This window comes from Arachis ipaensis, chromosome B01, assembly GCF_000816755.2.
Source record: "Arachis ipaensis cultivar K30076 chromosome B01, Araip1.1, whole genome shotgun sequence".
Taxonomy (NCBI): Eukaryota; Viridiplantae; Streptophyta; class Magnoliopsida; order Fabales; family Fabaceae; genus Arachis; species Arachis ipaensis.
Genome location: NC_029785.2, coordinates 125,920,330 through 125,934,964, shown reverse-complemented (window position 1 = coordinate 125,934,964; position 14,635 = coordinate 125,920,330). Strand labels below are relative to the sequence as shown.

Genomic DNA, 14,635 nt, shown 5'->3' with positions numbered 1-14,635 from the left:
AGAGTATCAGTATAAGACACCCTTTGATATGAGCCACTCTGAGGAAGGATGATATGGTTCACTATGCGGTGCAACTGAGCACGAGTGTAACCCAGGGATTTGTGAGTTGGAGTGATGCCATCAATCGAAGAAATATGTTTACATATATAGGCCAGAGCATCATTGAAAGAGAGACCTACCCCTTCATCCCACTTACCAGATGTATAGGCACATGTACCAACATCAGTGTATTTCAAAGAATCACTGATGGTTTCATTATTTAGAATTATGTCACGGCCTTTTACATAGGAATGAATACTCCCCTCATGGTAAGTCATGTTTGCATAAAATTCCTTGACTAAAATAGGGTAAACTGGTTTTTTTATTTTAAAAATATGGTTCCAGTCAAGAAAAATAAGATTACCAACAAACTTAAAACCTTTCTTTTTCAGATTTGGTAAATCAACCAAAAAGGTGGGACATAAGGTACGTGAGCAATGACACCCTCATAGAAATCATTATTCATGGTAGATCAAAAACGGTGAGGATTGTAGTTTGAGTGGGAGGTCATGAAGTGAGCTTTGTGTGTAAAAGGGTCTATGGAAGGCTCTTTAACAGATTTGAGAAGGATTCGAGTTTTACCTCTCTAAGGACGAGTAGGAACAGACCTAGGCTTAGGTCGAGATGGTTCAGGATCATGTTCCTCAGTGGCGGGACGCTTCCCTTTTGAGGTGCTGGGCTTGGAAGGTGCGCTGGTTGGAGCGGTTGGCTTGGAAGAAGGAGGCGTCCTTAAAGGGTTCTTTGTTCGAGCCATGGGGTCTGTGTGAGGAGGAGATGTAGGAGGAGAAGGTGAAGGTGTAAAGGTTTGGTCTTGGGAGCGTGTAGAGGGTTTCGATTTCGTTGGAAGCTTGAGAACCTTTTCACGAGGAGGCTTTTGAAGAATGGTTTTCTTCCTCATTAGGTTGAACCTTAGTTTTGAACGAGGAGAAGCACTAATGGTAGTGGGGGAAGAAACCAAAAGATTAGTGGAAGGTTTTGTGAGGAGAGAGATTTAGTAACTGCCAAAAAATAAGAGGTTTCTTGTACCCATGCATCTGCATCACTTTGACTAAACATATGAAAAGACTTGACATCACAAAAAGTGATTTAATTTTTTATTAAAAAAATAAAATTGATTTAAAATTGAAACCTTTTTTATTAAAATACAAAATAAAATGACAAGTGGACAATGTAACACTCATTTGGGCCCAGAGGTGGTTTAGTTTAAGGAAACATATTGGACCACACAGAATCTGAATTTTAAGGTTGGCCTAGATGATTCAGCATATGCTTAAAGCCCAGAAATTGAAGGTCAGAAAGATGGTTCTTCATTTGTCCAGAATTGTCTCATCCCAACATGTGAGACAAAAACTTCAACAAACACATCAGCAATGTGCAAACAATGAATCATGACCTAAAATTCCTGGATTAGTCCTAAGCTTGCAAAATATGTCTTCAACTAGAGGTTTGGTGAAAATATCTGCTAATTGGTCCTCTGATTTAACAAATTGAATGATAATATTTTCCTTTTGAACATGTTCCCTTATTGAGTGAAATCTCACTTCAATATGTTTAGTTCTAGAATGCAAGACAGGATTTTTAGAAATATTAATGGTACTCATATTATCACATAACAAAGGAATATTTTCAGCATTTAATTTATAATCAGCAAGTTGCGTTTTCAACCAAATAAGCTTAGAACAACAAGAAGAAGCAGTAATATACTCAGCCTCTGCAATGAATAAGGCTACTGTGGACTGCTTCTTACTTGACCAAACGTTTAGGGACTTCCCAAGAAAGCATCATATGCCTGATGTGCTCCTTCTATCCACTCTATCTCCAGTAAAATCTGCATCATAGTAATCAATTGCAGAAAAATTATCAATTTTAGGGTACCATAAGCCAAAACTGGATGTGCCATGAACATATCTAATGTTCCTCTTAACTGCTGAAAAATGTGACTCTTTTGGTTTTGATTGGAATCTTGAACACATTCCAACACTTTGTACAATATCAGGTTAGAAGAAGTTAAGTACATAAGAGAGCCAATCATTCCTCTATATCTAGTCTCATCTACATCTTTCTCAGTTTCACCCTTTTCTAATTTTAGTTAGGGTGCATGGGAGTTCCCATGGGTTTGGCATTTTCCATACCAAATTTCTTAACTAGTTCCTTGGCATACTTCTCTTGATGAATAAAAATACCATTTTCTGTTTGCTTAATTTGAAGCCCAAGAAAAAAATTAAGTTCACCCATCATACTCATGTCAAATTCACTTGTCATGAGTTTTACAAATTCAGTATAAAAGGATTTATTTGCTGATCCAAAAATAATGTCATCAACATAAATTTGGACTAGAATGAAAGAATCGTTAGAATTCTTAATAAATAGAGTAGTGTCTCTGATGCCTCTTTGAAAACTATTTTTCAAAAAAAATGAACTAAGTCTCTCATACCAAGCCCTAGGAGCTTGTCTTAATCCATAGAGAGCTTTAGAAAGTTTGAAAACATGGTTAGAAAATTTTTTATTTTCAAAACCAAGTGACTGTGCCACATGCACTTTTCTATCTATCACACCATTCAAGAATGCACATTTCACATTCATTTGATACAATTTGAAACCACAATAAGCAGCATAAGCAAGAAGAAGTCTTATGGCTTCCATTTGGGCAACAGGGACAAAGGATTCATCAAAATCTATTCCCTCTTCTTAGTCATATTCTTATGCCACCAATCTTGCTTTATTTCTAGCAATGCTTCCATCTTCACCCAACTTATTCCTGAATATCCACTTGGTGCCTATCACTTTCTTATCTCTTGGCTTTGGAACTAATGTCCAAACTTGGTTCTTTTCAAACTCATGAAGCTCTTCCTCCATTGCCTTTAACCAAGAGGGGTCATCAAGAGCTTCCTTGATGTTTTGAGGCTTTATTTGAGAGAGAAAAGTAATGTTTGTTTCTTCATTTATTTTTCTAGTGGAGGAACGAGTTTTGACACCTTGACAAACTCCTGAGGATAGTTCTTGAGGAAGCTCCATTCACGAGGTCTTGCGGACTTAGAAGCAGATTTGGTCACTGAGGGATTCAATGAACTAGTAGTTTCAGGATGTTCACCTGATTCATGAGACAAAACAGAATTGTCTCCTGCAGGATTTTCTACAGCTGCAGTTTCAGATTCATTTCATTCAAAAATTTTACTCTCATGATTTTGCCCTTTTTCATCATCCTTTTGAACTGATTACCTGCATCACAATCTTCCAAAATGCTTTGAACCAAGTTAGTGTCACAAAATGTAACATGTATGTACTTCTCAATTATTCTAGCATCTTGATGATAAGCTTTATATGCTTTACTATTTGTGGAGTATCCTACAAATAAACACTCATACGTCTTTGGATCAAATTTTTTCAAATTATCTTTTTTATTTAGGACAAAACATTTGCATCCAAAGATATGCAAGTAATTTAAATTTGGTAGGTGACCTTTCCAAAGTTCATAAGGTATTTTCTTCAAAAATTTTCTTATGATAGTTCTATTCAAAATATGGCAAGTTGTATTAACCGCTTCAGCTCAAAGGAATTTTGGAACATTACTTTCACAAAGCATGGCTCTTGTCATTTCTTGAATACTTCTTTTTCTTCTTTCCACAACACCATTTTGTTGTGGTGTCCTTGGACAAGAGAAGTTTTGTGATATTCCAAATTCTTCGCAAAAGGATTCAAATAATTGGTTTTCAAATTCAGTTCCATGATCACTTCTTATTGAGGAGATCTTTAAATCCTTTTCATTTTGAATTTTCTTGATAAAAATTTCAAAAGCCGAAAAGGCTTCATTTTTGTGTGCAAGAAATAAAATCCAACCAAACCTAGAGTAGTCATCCACAATTACTAAGCCATAGTGTTTACCACCTAAGCTTTGAGTTCTTGTTGGACCAAACAAATCAATATGTAGCAATTCAAGTGGTCTTTTAGTAGAGATGTCTTCCTTTGATTTAAATGAACTCTTTGTTTGTTTTTCCATTTGACAAGCATCACAAGTGATGTCTTTGTCAAATTTTATCAAAGGAAGACCTCTCACTAATCCTTTCTTGACAAGCTTGTTTATTTGAAACATGCTAGCATGGCCCAATCTCTTGTGTCATAGCCACTTTTCAGATTTTTTAGAGTGAAAACACACAACATTTTGATCCTTTAGTTCATCAAGAGTAAGTCCATACACATTATCACAATGCTTAGCGATGAACAATACATCATTAGTCTTTTCATTCACAACACAGCACTCCAATCTTTTGAAAGTCACCAAATAACCCAACTCACACAATTGACTTATACTCAAAAGATTATGCCTTAAACCATTGACTAAAAAGACATCATCAATGAAAGTAGAGTGATCATTACCTACTTTTCTAACAGCAACAATTTTACCTTTTTCATCATCTCCAAAGGTCACAAAACCTCCATCATACTTGTTTAGTTTGATGAATAAAGTTGACCTTCCAGTCATGTGCCTAGAGCACCCACTATCCAAATACTACATATCTTTCTTTTTCTTGGATGCTAGGCAAATCTGCATATGATTTCAATCAACCTTAGGTATCCAAATTAATTTGGATCCTTTGAAGTTAATCCACCTTGGTTGTCCAAGTGCATTAAGGTCACAAACAATATTGTAAATTTGGTTTTCTACTTTTCTTTTCTCAATGAAGCATTGTAAGTAAGAGTGACCAGTTTTCTTACAATTAAAATAATGATTTCTTGATGCATGTTGCTGAAATTGATTTGAATTTCGATGCTGAAATTCATTAAGGACCTGAGTTTTTCTGGTTTTTGGAAGATGTGCATTTCTTTTGATAAAGTAATTTTTGTTGTTATTGTTCTTTTTGTAAAAGCATTCAAACCAGAATTTTTGAAAGCATTTGGGCCTTTTGAAGATGAGGTTCTGTTTTAAAAAGATGGATTTTTAAACGTAACCTCATTTGTTGAAATATAGCTCAGACCCACCTTGTTTGATATCAGATCAGTTCTTGAAGATGATTCAGTTTTCTCAAAACAATAATTTTCAAATTCCTCTTCATAGGTGGGAATAAGTCCCAGACCAGATTTGTTGATAATTGATTTTGTTTTTGAGGAAGAGGCCATGAATTTTGTGGAAGAGTTATCAAAAACTGCATCGTCTTTTGTCACATATCCTAAACCATATTTTTTAAATAATGGTCTTTGATTTGCAAGTAGTTTGTCCAAGTTTCTTGAACCATGAGCAAACTTTGCTAAATCACTATTCAATCTCTTGATCATTTTATTTAATCTTTCGTTTTCAGTAATGAGCTCTTGAGAAGGATCCACAATGTGCTTTCCTTTTAGTTTTTCAAGTTCGGATTTCAGAAATCTACTTTCTTCAATAATATCCAAAGCACATTCAGTTTTCTTCACCTTTTCTTTCAAAAAATTATTTTCAGCTTTCAGCATTTCTTTTTCAGATTTGCAATTATTGTATTTGTTCAACAGTTTTTCAGAATTTAAAGTGAGATCATCTATGATAACATGTTGGTCATCAATGGACAAGTCATAGTAATTTACCTCATCAAGTTGATCTTCACCAGCCATGTAACATATTTGAGCTTCGCATTCGGAGTCTTCTTCCTCATCCGAATTGTTCTCATGATCCTCCCAAGATGTCATGAGCACTCTCTTCTCTTCTTTTCTTTCTTTTCTTTATCCTCCTTTTTGAGTTTTAGACAGTTGTACTTGAGATGTCCAGCCTCCTTGAAATGGTGGCAAATCACTTTACTCATGTCCTTCTTGTACTCCTTTGAGCTTGAACCCTTGTACTTGCCTTTGTTCTTTATTAGCCTTCTAAGTCTCCTAGCAAAAAACACAAGTTCATCATCTGAAAAACTGTCACTGGACTCACTTTCTTTTGATTCAACTCTTAACTTAAGGGCTATTCCCTTTTTCTTTGAGTCTTGGTTTGTGTTTGTGGTTTCATAGGCAAGGGGTTTCCCTCTCAGCTCATCATAGGTTATGGGACTTAGGTTATAACTCTCGGCTAGGACAGTGGCCTTTGTTTCCCATTCCTTTGTGAGGCTTCTAAGGATTTTTCTCACTAGGGTTTGTTCTAAGTAGGTTGTACCTATAGCATCGAGGTTGTTGATTATGATTGAGAAGCTCTCAAATATTTCATCAATACTTTCTCCATTCTTCATGTTAAACATCTCGTATTCTTTTCGCAGCATATCAATCGTCGTTTCTTTGACTTGCTTGGTGCCTCCGTGTGTAACCTGGAGTTTCTCCCAGATTTCTTTGGCTATCTTGCATCTTGACACCTTTCAATACTCCTCAAAGCTGATAGCACAGTGTAGAAGGTTGATGGCTTTAGCGTTCAGCTCGACTTTCTTCTTGTCATCTTCATTCCATTCAGTTTCTTATTTTGGAGTCACCACTCCATCAGCACTTGTCTTCGTTGGAATCTTGGGACTGCTCACAACAATCTTCCATATGTTGTAATCAATGAATTGGATGAAGATCTGCATCCTCTCTTTCCACTAGGCATAGTTCTTCCCATTGAAGAAGCGAGGCCTGTTGTTTGACTTGCCTTCTATTAGAGTGTAGGCAACTGTGGTTGTACCCAAGTTACTCGCCATTGGACCTTTGCTTCAAGCAGTGAAGCTTGATTCTTGAGACCTTGGCTCTGATTACCAATTGAAGGTTGTATAAGGCTTAGAGAAGTGGGATTAAATCTATGACCTTCTTTTACTTTAATGAAATAAGCCTTTAATTACTGACTTTGACTTAGAATCTGTTTGAACTGTGCAGTGGAAACTTTATGAGACAATTTCGTTTTGTCTCATAAATATCAAAAAACAAAACTCAGAGAAAGAGAAGAAGAATGACACCAGCATGTATCCTAGTTCAGTTGCCTTGTGCAATGCAACCTACATCCAGTCTCCACCACAACAGTGGTGGAATTTTCACTATAGTTAAAGTATTACATACACCAATTTCACAGGATTGACACAATCATTTTTCTCTCAAGTTCTATCCTAACTTGACTTGGTTATGCTAATACCTAACTCTCCACTCTTAGTGCTAACCTAAATAAGAAAGGGGTATCTCACAGGTACAAAATACAAGACTATAGAAACAATCTAAAAAAATCTGAAATCACTCTAGGCTTTTCTCTCAAGTGTATCACTCAGCCTTTTATCACTCTTTGGATTTTTCTTAAGCTCTCTCTTTCAGCCTTTTACCTCTCAAAAAATTACAAAAAGATATATATTGAAAATAAAATAATAATCTGTAAAATATGAAGGAGATTAATGCTTCAACAACCTCTGTTGCTATAAGATGAACTGGATTGAGCTAACACTAATCGAGTTCTTTATCTTGGGGGAATGATTCTTTCTCTAGAAAGCACTATCCAAAACATTGAACTTTCTCAGGAAGCTCTCTTTGAAACTCAGACTCTGGTTCTTTCTCCTTACTTCAGAATAATGAAAATTTTCTTATTTGTACCTCTTTCAAAATTTTTGTCTTGCTTGCTTCTGAGTCAACTCCTTAAGCTGTGTGCTTCCCAATCTTGTCATTTTACTTTCTTCAATTAACCCCAAATTAGGGATTTCAAATCTTGTTCATTTTACTTGACCGAAGACATCAGAGTAGCAAAGAGAAAGTTGTTCAGTGGTAAACCCAAATCCGAACCATTTATAATGTGCTTTGACTCCAAGAAACTTTGTGAACCATTGATTTACAGCAGCAGAGATCAAAGACTTCTTTCTTCATTTAACCAAAATGGTATCGCAGAAAGTTAGAGGAGTGAAGAAATTAACATGCATGCAAATGAAAATAAATCACCTTTAACTTTTGACTTAGCTTACTGTGGTTTGATTTAGGTGATTAGACATTTGCTTTCTCTGATTAAGCTTTCTCTTTCTTTCTTCTTTGATGAAATGAACAAGTGGAATGAAGAACTCTCTCTCTCTCTCTTTTCTTTCTAGTTCTTTTACTGAAGCAAACATGTGAACTTTGGCTTTGGAGATCTTCAGCTTGATGGAGTCTTCATAGGCTTGGGTTGGATTTGTTTTATTTAGTCCAGCTGTTTTCTTTGCATTATTTTCTATGGGCTTCGTCGGTTAGAAAGACCCACCAGCAACGATTATGATTCCTTGCATTTGGGCTTCTGTTTCTTTATATTTTTGGCCTGCAATACTAAATAAGACCATCAAAACTAATTGAGTGTTTAACCTAATAAAATAATGTTTGTCATCATCAAATTAAAATTAGTTATATATATATAACTCAACATATTTGTATCTACATAGTATTTTACTACTTTTTATTTCAAATTTCTAGATGTCATCAGACAGAGAGACTTACTAGTTGGCTCTTATTAAAGGCCTACTCTAGAAAGACACTCTTCACTAACCTGCCTATTGCCACATATAGGGGTGGCAATAGATAGGATAGGATAGGGTAGGATTTGGATCCAACTCTAACTCTACCCGCGGATTGAGATTTTTATATAAACTCAATTCTATCTTGTTCGCGAGTTGAGAATATCCCAACCCTAACCCACTTGTTCTTAACTCGCGGGCACCCGATCTTATCTGTGGATTACCAAAAAGATACTTGATGATAATTTAAAATAGAATTGATTTTTATGTAAAAAAAAAACGTATTAAATTATCAATTAATAATATTTTGTTAGTGGCTAAAAACAATTAATAATCTTTTGTTAGTGGCTAAGAATCTTTTGCATTTAATGAGAGTCTTTAGTTCAACATCTACTTAAAAAAAAAAAAAAAAACACACACACACACACGGTGCGGGTTGATCGAATAGGGTTGAGACTCAACCTGTACCTTACCCGACCTACACGAGAACCTACTCGCACTCTATCCTACCCGTTGTGAATGGGGTTGACAACCCTACCCGACCGGATTGGGTCGGGTTGAATACCCGCGGATAGGGTGCATGTTGCCACCCCTAGTCATATACTCCTCCATTGCTCTCTGGTAACAGTTACACCAGAAAATCTAAGTGGAATACAGCTAATAAGTGGTTACCATCACGAGTCCAATGGTTAAATCCCTAACATGGTTCTTGGTAACCGGGACTTGGCGCCAAGCTTTTTCTTTAACAGCACCTCCAAAACGGCACAAGCAAGCAAGAGCCGTGAAGGAGGAAGAAGCACGTGATCTCCCAAGTAGGCTAAGGGGTGTATATGGGTCGGGTAAAGGCGGGTTCGTCTTGATCCGGATTTGACCCTAAATAATGACCGGATCTATTTTTGATGCATTTACTCGGTCTTAAATCCGGTAAAATCTTACTACTTTCGGGTCACATTAAAACCGACTCTAAAACCAGTGAAGTCCGGTTCTTGATAAACTTTATGTCAAAAAATTATGATGCACTTATTTATAAAGAATAAAAAAATATACTTATTATCGAGAAGTTGATATCCATATTTGAATTTGAGTTTGTCCATAAATTATAATTTGGGTTAAGTACGATTTTGGTCCTTAAGATATAGGTCAAAAAATTTTTTCATCCCCAACTTTTTTTTGCATACAAAATTGTCCCTAAGATTTAACTTGGTTTTAAAATCGTCCCTAATGTTTGACTTGGTTTTAAATTTTTGGCAGCAAAAGTGGAGGCAGAGATGGATCGTGGATAGCTTGTTCTTCTTCTTCTTCCCTTCCCCCTTCGCAGGAGTATAAACACTCTCCTCTTATTTTTTTTATTTTATAATTTTTTTTGTTATAGGTAATTTGGTCCAAAATTTCAAGATTTAAGTAAAAAGGACGATTTTAAAACTTGGTTTTAAACCTTAAGAACGATTTTGTATACAAAAAAGGTTGGGGACAAAATAATTTTCGACCTATGCTTTAGGGACCAAAATCGTACTTAACCTTTCTAATTTCATGCTTCTTTGATCTATTTTCTAATTCAACAAGTGTGATTAAAAATAAAACAATAAACTTATAATTTGAAATATATAAACCTTTTTTAGTCTCCTTAAAATGTACATGGATCGGGTGAAACCGAATTCGCATTGAGCCAGATCTAACCCTAAATAATGATCGAGTATATTTTTTAGACTCTTATTCGACTCTAGATCCAGTGACATTACACCAAATTAGTTTCCAAAGTGTTCACATCCGAGCTGGATTTTCGGGCCAAACTGCACCATGTATACCCCTTATGGGCCTCATGCGGCCCGAACAGTAAAACATGAGCTCATGCATGAGCCCCGAAACAAGAAAGGTAACGAAGATGCCAGAGAGGGTGGCCCACTTAGGCCAAATTAGAGTCAACAAAACATACCGGGTGGGCTCACACACCCGTTAACCGCAAGATATTGGCAGGTACGAGGTTCCATCTTCGACTCCAGAAATCTTGAAGAGACGAAGCGAGGTACGGGTCATTGAACTGTGGCTCGAGCTCGAAACCAAAGAGGGTTCGAACCAAGGTTGCAGCGAAGGCTAGAATCATCTCAAGGTTCAAATATACATGCACGCAGTAGAGGCATGATAGCACCATGGGGTGCATGGAATTCCAAACAGTAGCTCCATTATGACGTAATCAATTTTTGTTTTGACAGTTGAGGTGGTGGTGGTTCCATTTGCGGTCTTTACGAGAGAAGAGGCAATGACGATGAATTATTTGAGAGAGAGTGAGGGGTGGGAAAGACCGAAAGAGGGCCTTTGCCAAATGCCAAGAGTAAGAGCTTGAAGTTTGCGAGCCAAGAGATGAAGGCGGCGAAAGTGCCGGCGAGGTGTAATGTAATGAGAAAAATGCTCTGCAGAAACTATTAATTCGAAGAGGAAGACTGAGTTTGAAAGAGAGCGAGCATATTTGTGCAACCAAAGAGGACATACTCGAATTTATCGACAAAATGATCTCCTAGAGAAGCATATAACTTTCTACCTACCTACAAATCCTCTAATCATTGTTAAGATTACTGGTCTCAGACAGGATTATAAATAAATAGTAAACAAATGGAAAAGGAACAAGTGAACACTGAAGGAGATTTCAGCTAAAATAACAATGACTAAGGATTAAACATCACTGATGGAGACTTCAGTTGACACCTATTGCCAGTCCTTTCGAATATCAAAAGTGTAGGTGATATCCAAGTATGACTTGTTGTCATCATCAACAAACTGAAAGAACAACCACAAACAAAACATCAAGTCAACTAGTGCATTGATCAAGATGAAGGACTCTACTAGAAGATAGGTTATGGACAAATTAATGACTTGCTGAGGCGCCAAAAAAGAAAAGTGACTAAAGAATTTGAACTTCAAATGAGTGTTAAATATATGCACATGAAGTCTGGCAACAACTTTATTAGAACATTTATTGGTTGTTTGATTGACATCAAGTCGGCATTCATTCATTCTCAATTCATTTCCAAACAAATCCAATTTGAACACAGACAAGAACTTAGGAGCTAAGTAACTATTCTTTTCTCAGATAAATTATGGTTTCTAATGCCTCATATCTACACAGCCTATCAATAAAGTTGATTGGCAAGTAAGAGTATCTCAAACAAATAATCTCTCTTCAACCCAACACATGATGATGCAAAAATAGAACACTTGAAGAAAGAGATTTAAGCCAAGAGAAAAATTAAATCCACATTGATGTCTTACTAAATCATGTTATAAATCATAGTGAGCCAATAATAATATCTAGCAAATAGGTTTGTGGGGAAAAGACTTAAAATTACACAACACTTCTCTTGACATTTTTATAGTAAATGCAGAAAAGTAACATTTTTAGACCAATCAATCCTAATTCTGAACTCTGAAGGAATAACACATTATATTGCTAAATCTACCTTAGTTTTGGCAGAGTATGATCCTCTAGCAAATATCCCAGATGGTGTTGTCTCTTCTGGCATCTCATGCGTGTAAGGCTCTGCTTGTGGGCTAAATGTTCCAATCATCTCTTTGGTACTGTCCACTGTAATAAGGCTTAACAGTGAGTTGAAGTCAAGAAACCTTTTTTTTTTCTTTTTGGCTCGGTATATGATTTGAGAGAGAACTTACCCTTGATACCAGTTTTCCACACAGTGTTGGTGTATTTGAGACCGGAAACTATGTTATGGCTAACCTGGAAAGTGAACATGAGCCTGTAATGGCTACCTTCTTTCAAAGTAAACCACGAACCATTGGGATTTCCTGTTTCTGGTATTGGAAGAACAATGTCAGGTCTACCATCTACCTTTATTGCAAGGCTCAGGATCTTCACCTCGGGCTCCAAAGTTTCTTATTTCGTCAATACAAAAGAAATAAAAAAGTTAGGTCCATAACTGATGAAATGGTTCCTCATTAGGTGAAGCTATAGAAACAGGGAAACAAGAAGGGGATTTGAGATTGTTGCCATTCACAAGAAACAACAATTCCCAGTTGAAAAACTATGACTTATCATTTGGGCCAGAAAGAATTATAAAGAGCCTGAATGAATTATAACAATGTCAACTTCTCTTGTGAATCTATGTCCAATTCAGCACATGAAGGAAAACAAAGAGAAACAGAATCACAAATCTAACTTGAAAAGGGAGCAAGGAGTGTTCATTACCTCCAACAGAATTCATGTCGACGCTTCCAAGAAGCTGTTCCTTCCACCTCCTCAAGCTCTCGTCATCCTAATGCATCAACATCATAGATCTTTCAGATATACATATAACGAAGCCAATAAGAAGAAGAACAAGAAGAAGAGGGAGAAGAAGAAGAAGAACCTTGTCCTTCTCGAGCTGCTCTTTCAAGGTGCACTGAGGGCCCAACTCAATCTTCCTGTCGTCGTCATCTTCTTCGTCCTCGGTGAGAGCAACCGAGCTCTCACTCTTGTACCTACTGAGACTCTGGCCTCGTTCATCGCCGCTTTCATCGTCAGTGGCGGCACCTTTCCCGGAGTGGTGGTGCGTGTCAGGGGTAGTTGCATCGTCGTTGCTCTTGTCCTCAAAACCCATGCTGCTTTTTGAAGCCACTCCAATGGCCAAAGACATCAACGCAGTTATAAGTATACTATATACGGCAGTGTTGCACTGGCACCAACGCCAACAACAACTACACTGCGTTCTGTCTTGCGTATGTTAAAACCACCTTCAACAACTTTGGGTGCTATTCTGCAACAAAGACTCGGATAGAAAGAAAGAAAGAAAGAAAGAAAGAAAAAGGCTAATTGGAATATGAGAAGAAAAATGAGCAACGCAAGGGAAGTGGCCAAGAAGGCACAAAGAGAGAGAAAGAGGGTCGGAGGGTGATCCGCAATTCAAAGATATTCAACTACAAATATGGAAACAATTGAGAGAGGGAAAATGGTTTGTGAGATTGGGCTTATGTTCGTCATCTATTATCTATCTCAATCTCATCGTGAAGGTCACTCTCGTAGTTGCAGGGAGCACTACTCTGCCATCTTTGAACGTTCTATAATAAATGGTATGTTAAAACAAAACGCATTTAAACGCAAGAAAAAGAAAACTACTACTCATGTTTGAAAACACACCATGGATAAGGGAATTTCATAATCATGATCTAAAATATGGTTGGTGAACTAAACATGGGTTTTGACTTCTCCAGTCCTTCTTATGGGTAATACCGTTATTATTGCTGTCAAACCATATCATAGGATTAGTCTCCAGTCTTCACTTTTCCTAAGCTGGATACCTAAAATAAATTTGAAGTTATAGATGATAACTTCTTACATCCCCCCTCAAATTTGTAGTTCAGGTGAAAGCGTAATAAGCGTAATATAAATAAAATTTCCATTCAATCTGCCATGCCTCTTTGCTAAAATGTCATATACTATAGGAATATATTTACCGCTAAATGCTAATAGAAGTCGAACGTATACAATTAGCATTTAGAGATATTGATAAGTTTTAATTTTTAATTCACATAGTTTTTGTGTATATATAGAACGGATCAAATTGAGTATCCTAGAATTTAATGTGCGTTGTGCTTGGATGCATTGAGTCCATTATTTTGGTTGAAGGAAAATGAGGACAGCACGTTGCCATTAACAAAATTGAAAATTCCCACAGATGATCATGGTCACACTTCCTCCAATAATCGATATAATCAGGCAGCATCTTAACACACATAAGGATATCATGTAAGTATATACAACAGATGGGATAAAATTTATAAATCATAAAAGGTAGACAAAATAATGCAGCAATCAACTCGAGCATCTTACAATAAATTAAAAATGAATCTGTTGACCTTCTAAATTCAAATACATCCACTACTCAAACATTGTGAATGCTCACGTCATTCTGATGCCCTGTGACATTCAAATTCATCCAGCTCAAATAGATTGGTTATCCTTGGTGAAGCTCAGTGATTGAGAGAGACAGCCATATAAACCATAACGGAAGATGGTGCTCTTAAATGTTAAAATTATGAGACACAGCTCACATGATAATGAAATAAACAAATAATTCCATGACAGACCATTCCATGTAAGGATTATACCCAAAATAATTAAGAATTGAAAAACAGAAATGATGGTAAAGAAACCAAGAGAGCAGTAGAGCACATACCTGATAGGTTCATAGATAAATGAGGATGTGCACCAGACATCTTTCCTGGGCTGTTTTTCAATTGCTTCA

The 14,635-nt window shown here is 36.6% G+C and overlaps 1 protein-coding gene across 1 annotated transcript; it reads right to left on the bottom strand.

Annotated features, from left to right (window-relative positions):
• On the bottom strand, window positions 10,845-13,707 carry LOC107619686 (rho GDP-dissociation inhibitor 1-like). The gene is made up of 5 exons (XM_016321983.2): window positions 12,761-13,707; window positions 12,601-12,667; window positions 12,069-12,287; window positions 11,858-11,982; window positions 10,845-11,177 (listed from the first exon to the last, which is right to left on the bottom strand). The coding sequence occupies exons 1-5, from the start codon at window positions 13,025-13,027 to the stop codon at window positions 11,106-11,108; spliced, it is 750 nt and encodes a 249-aa protein (XP_016177469.1). The 5' UTR covers window positions 13,028-13,707; the 3' UTR covers window positions 10,845-11,105.

Coding starts and splice junctions, on each gene's coding strand:
- LOC107619686 (XM_016321983.2), bottom strand. CDS start 13,027: ATGTCTTTGGCCATTGGAGTGGCTTCAAAAAGCAGCATGGGTTTTGAG. Junction 12,288..12,600: donor CGACATGAATTCTGTTGGAG/GTAATGAACACT, acceptor TGACGAAATAAG/AAACTTTGGAGCCCGAGGTG. Junction 11,983..12,068: donor GTGGAAAACTGGTATCAAGG/GTAAGTTCTCTC, acceptor GCCTTATTACAG/TGGACAGTACCAAAGAGATG.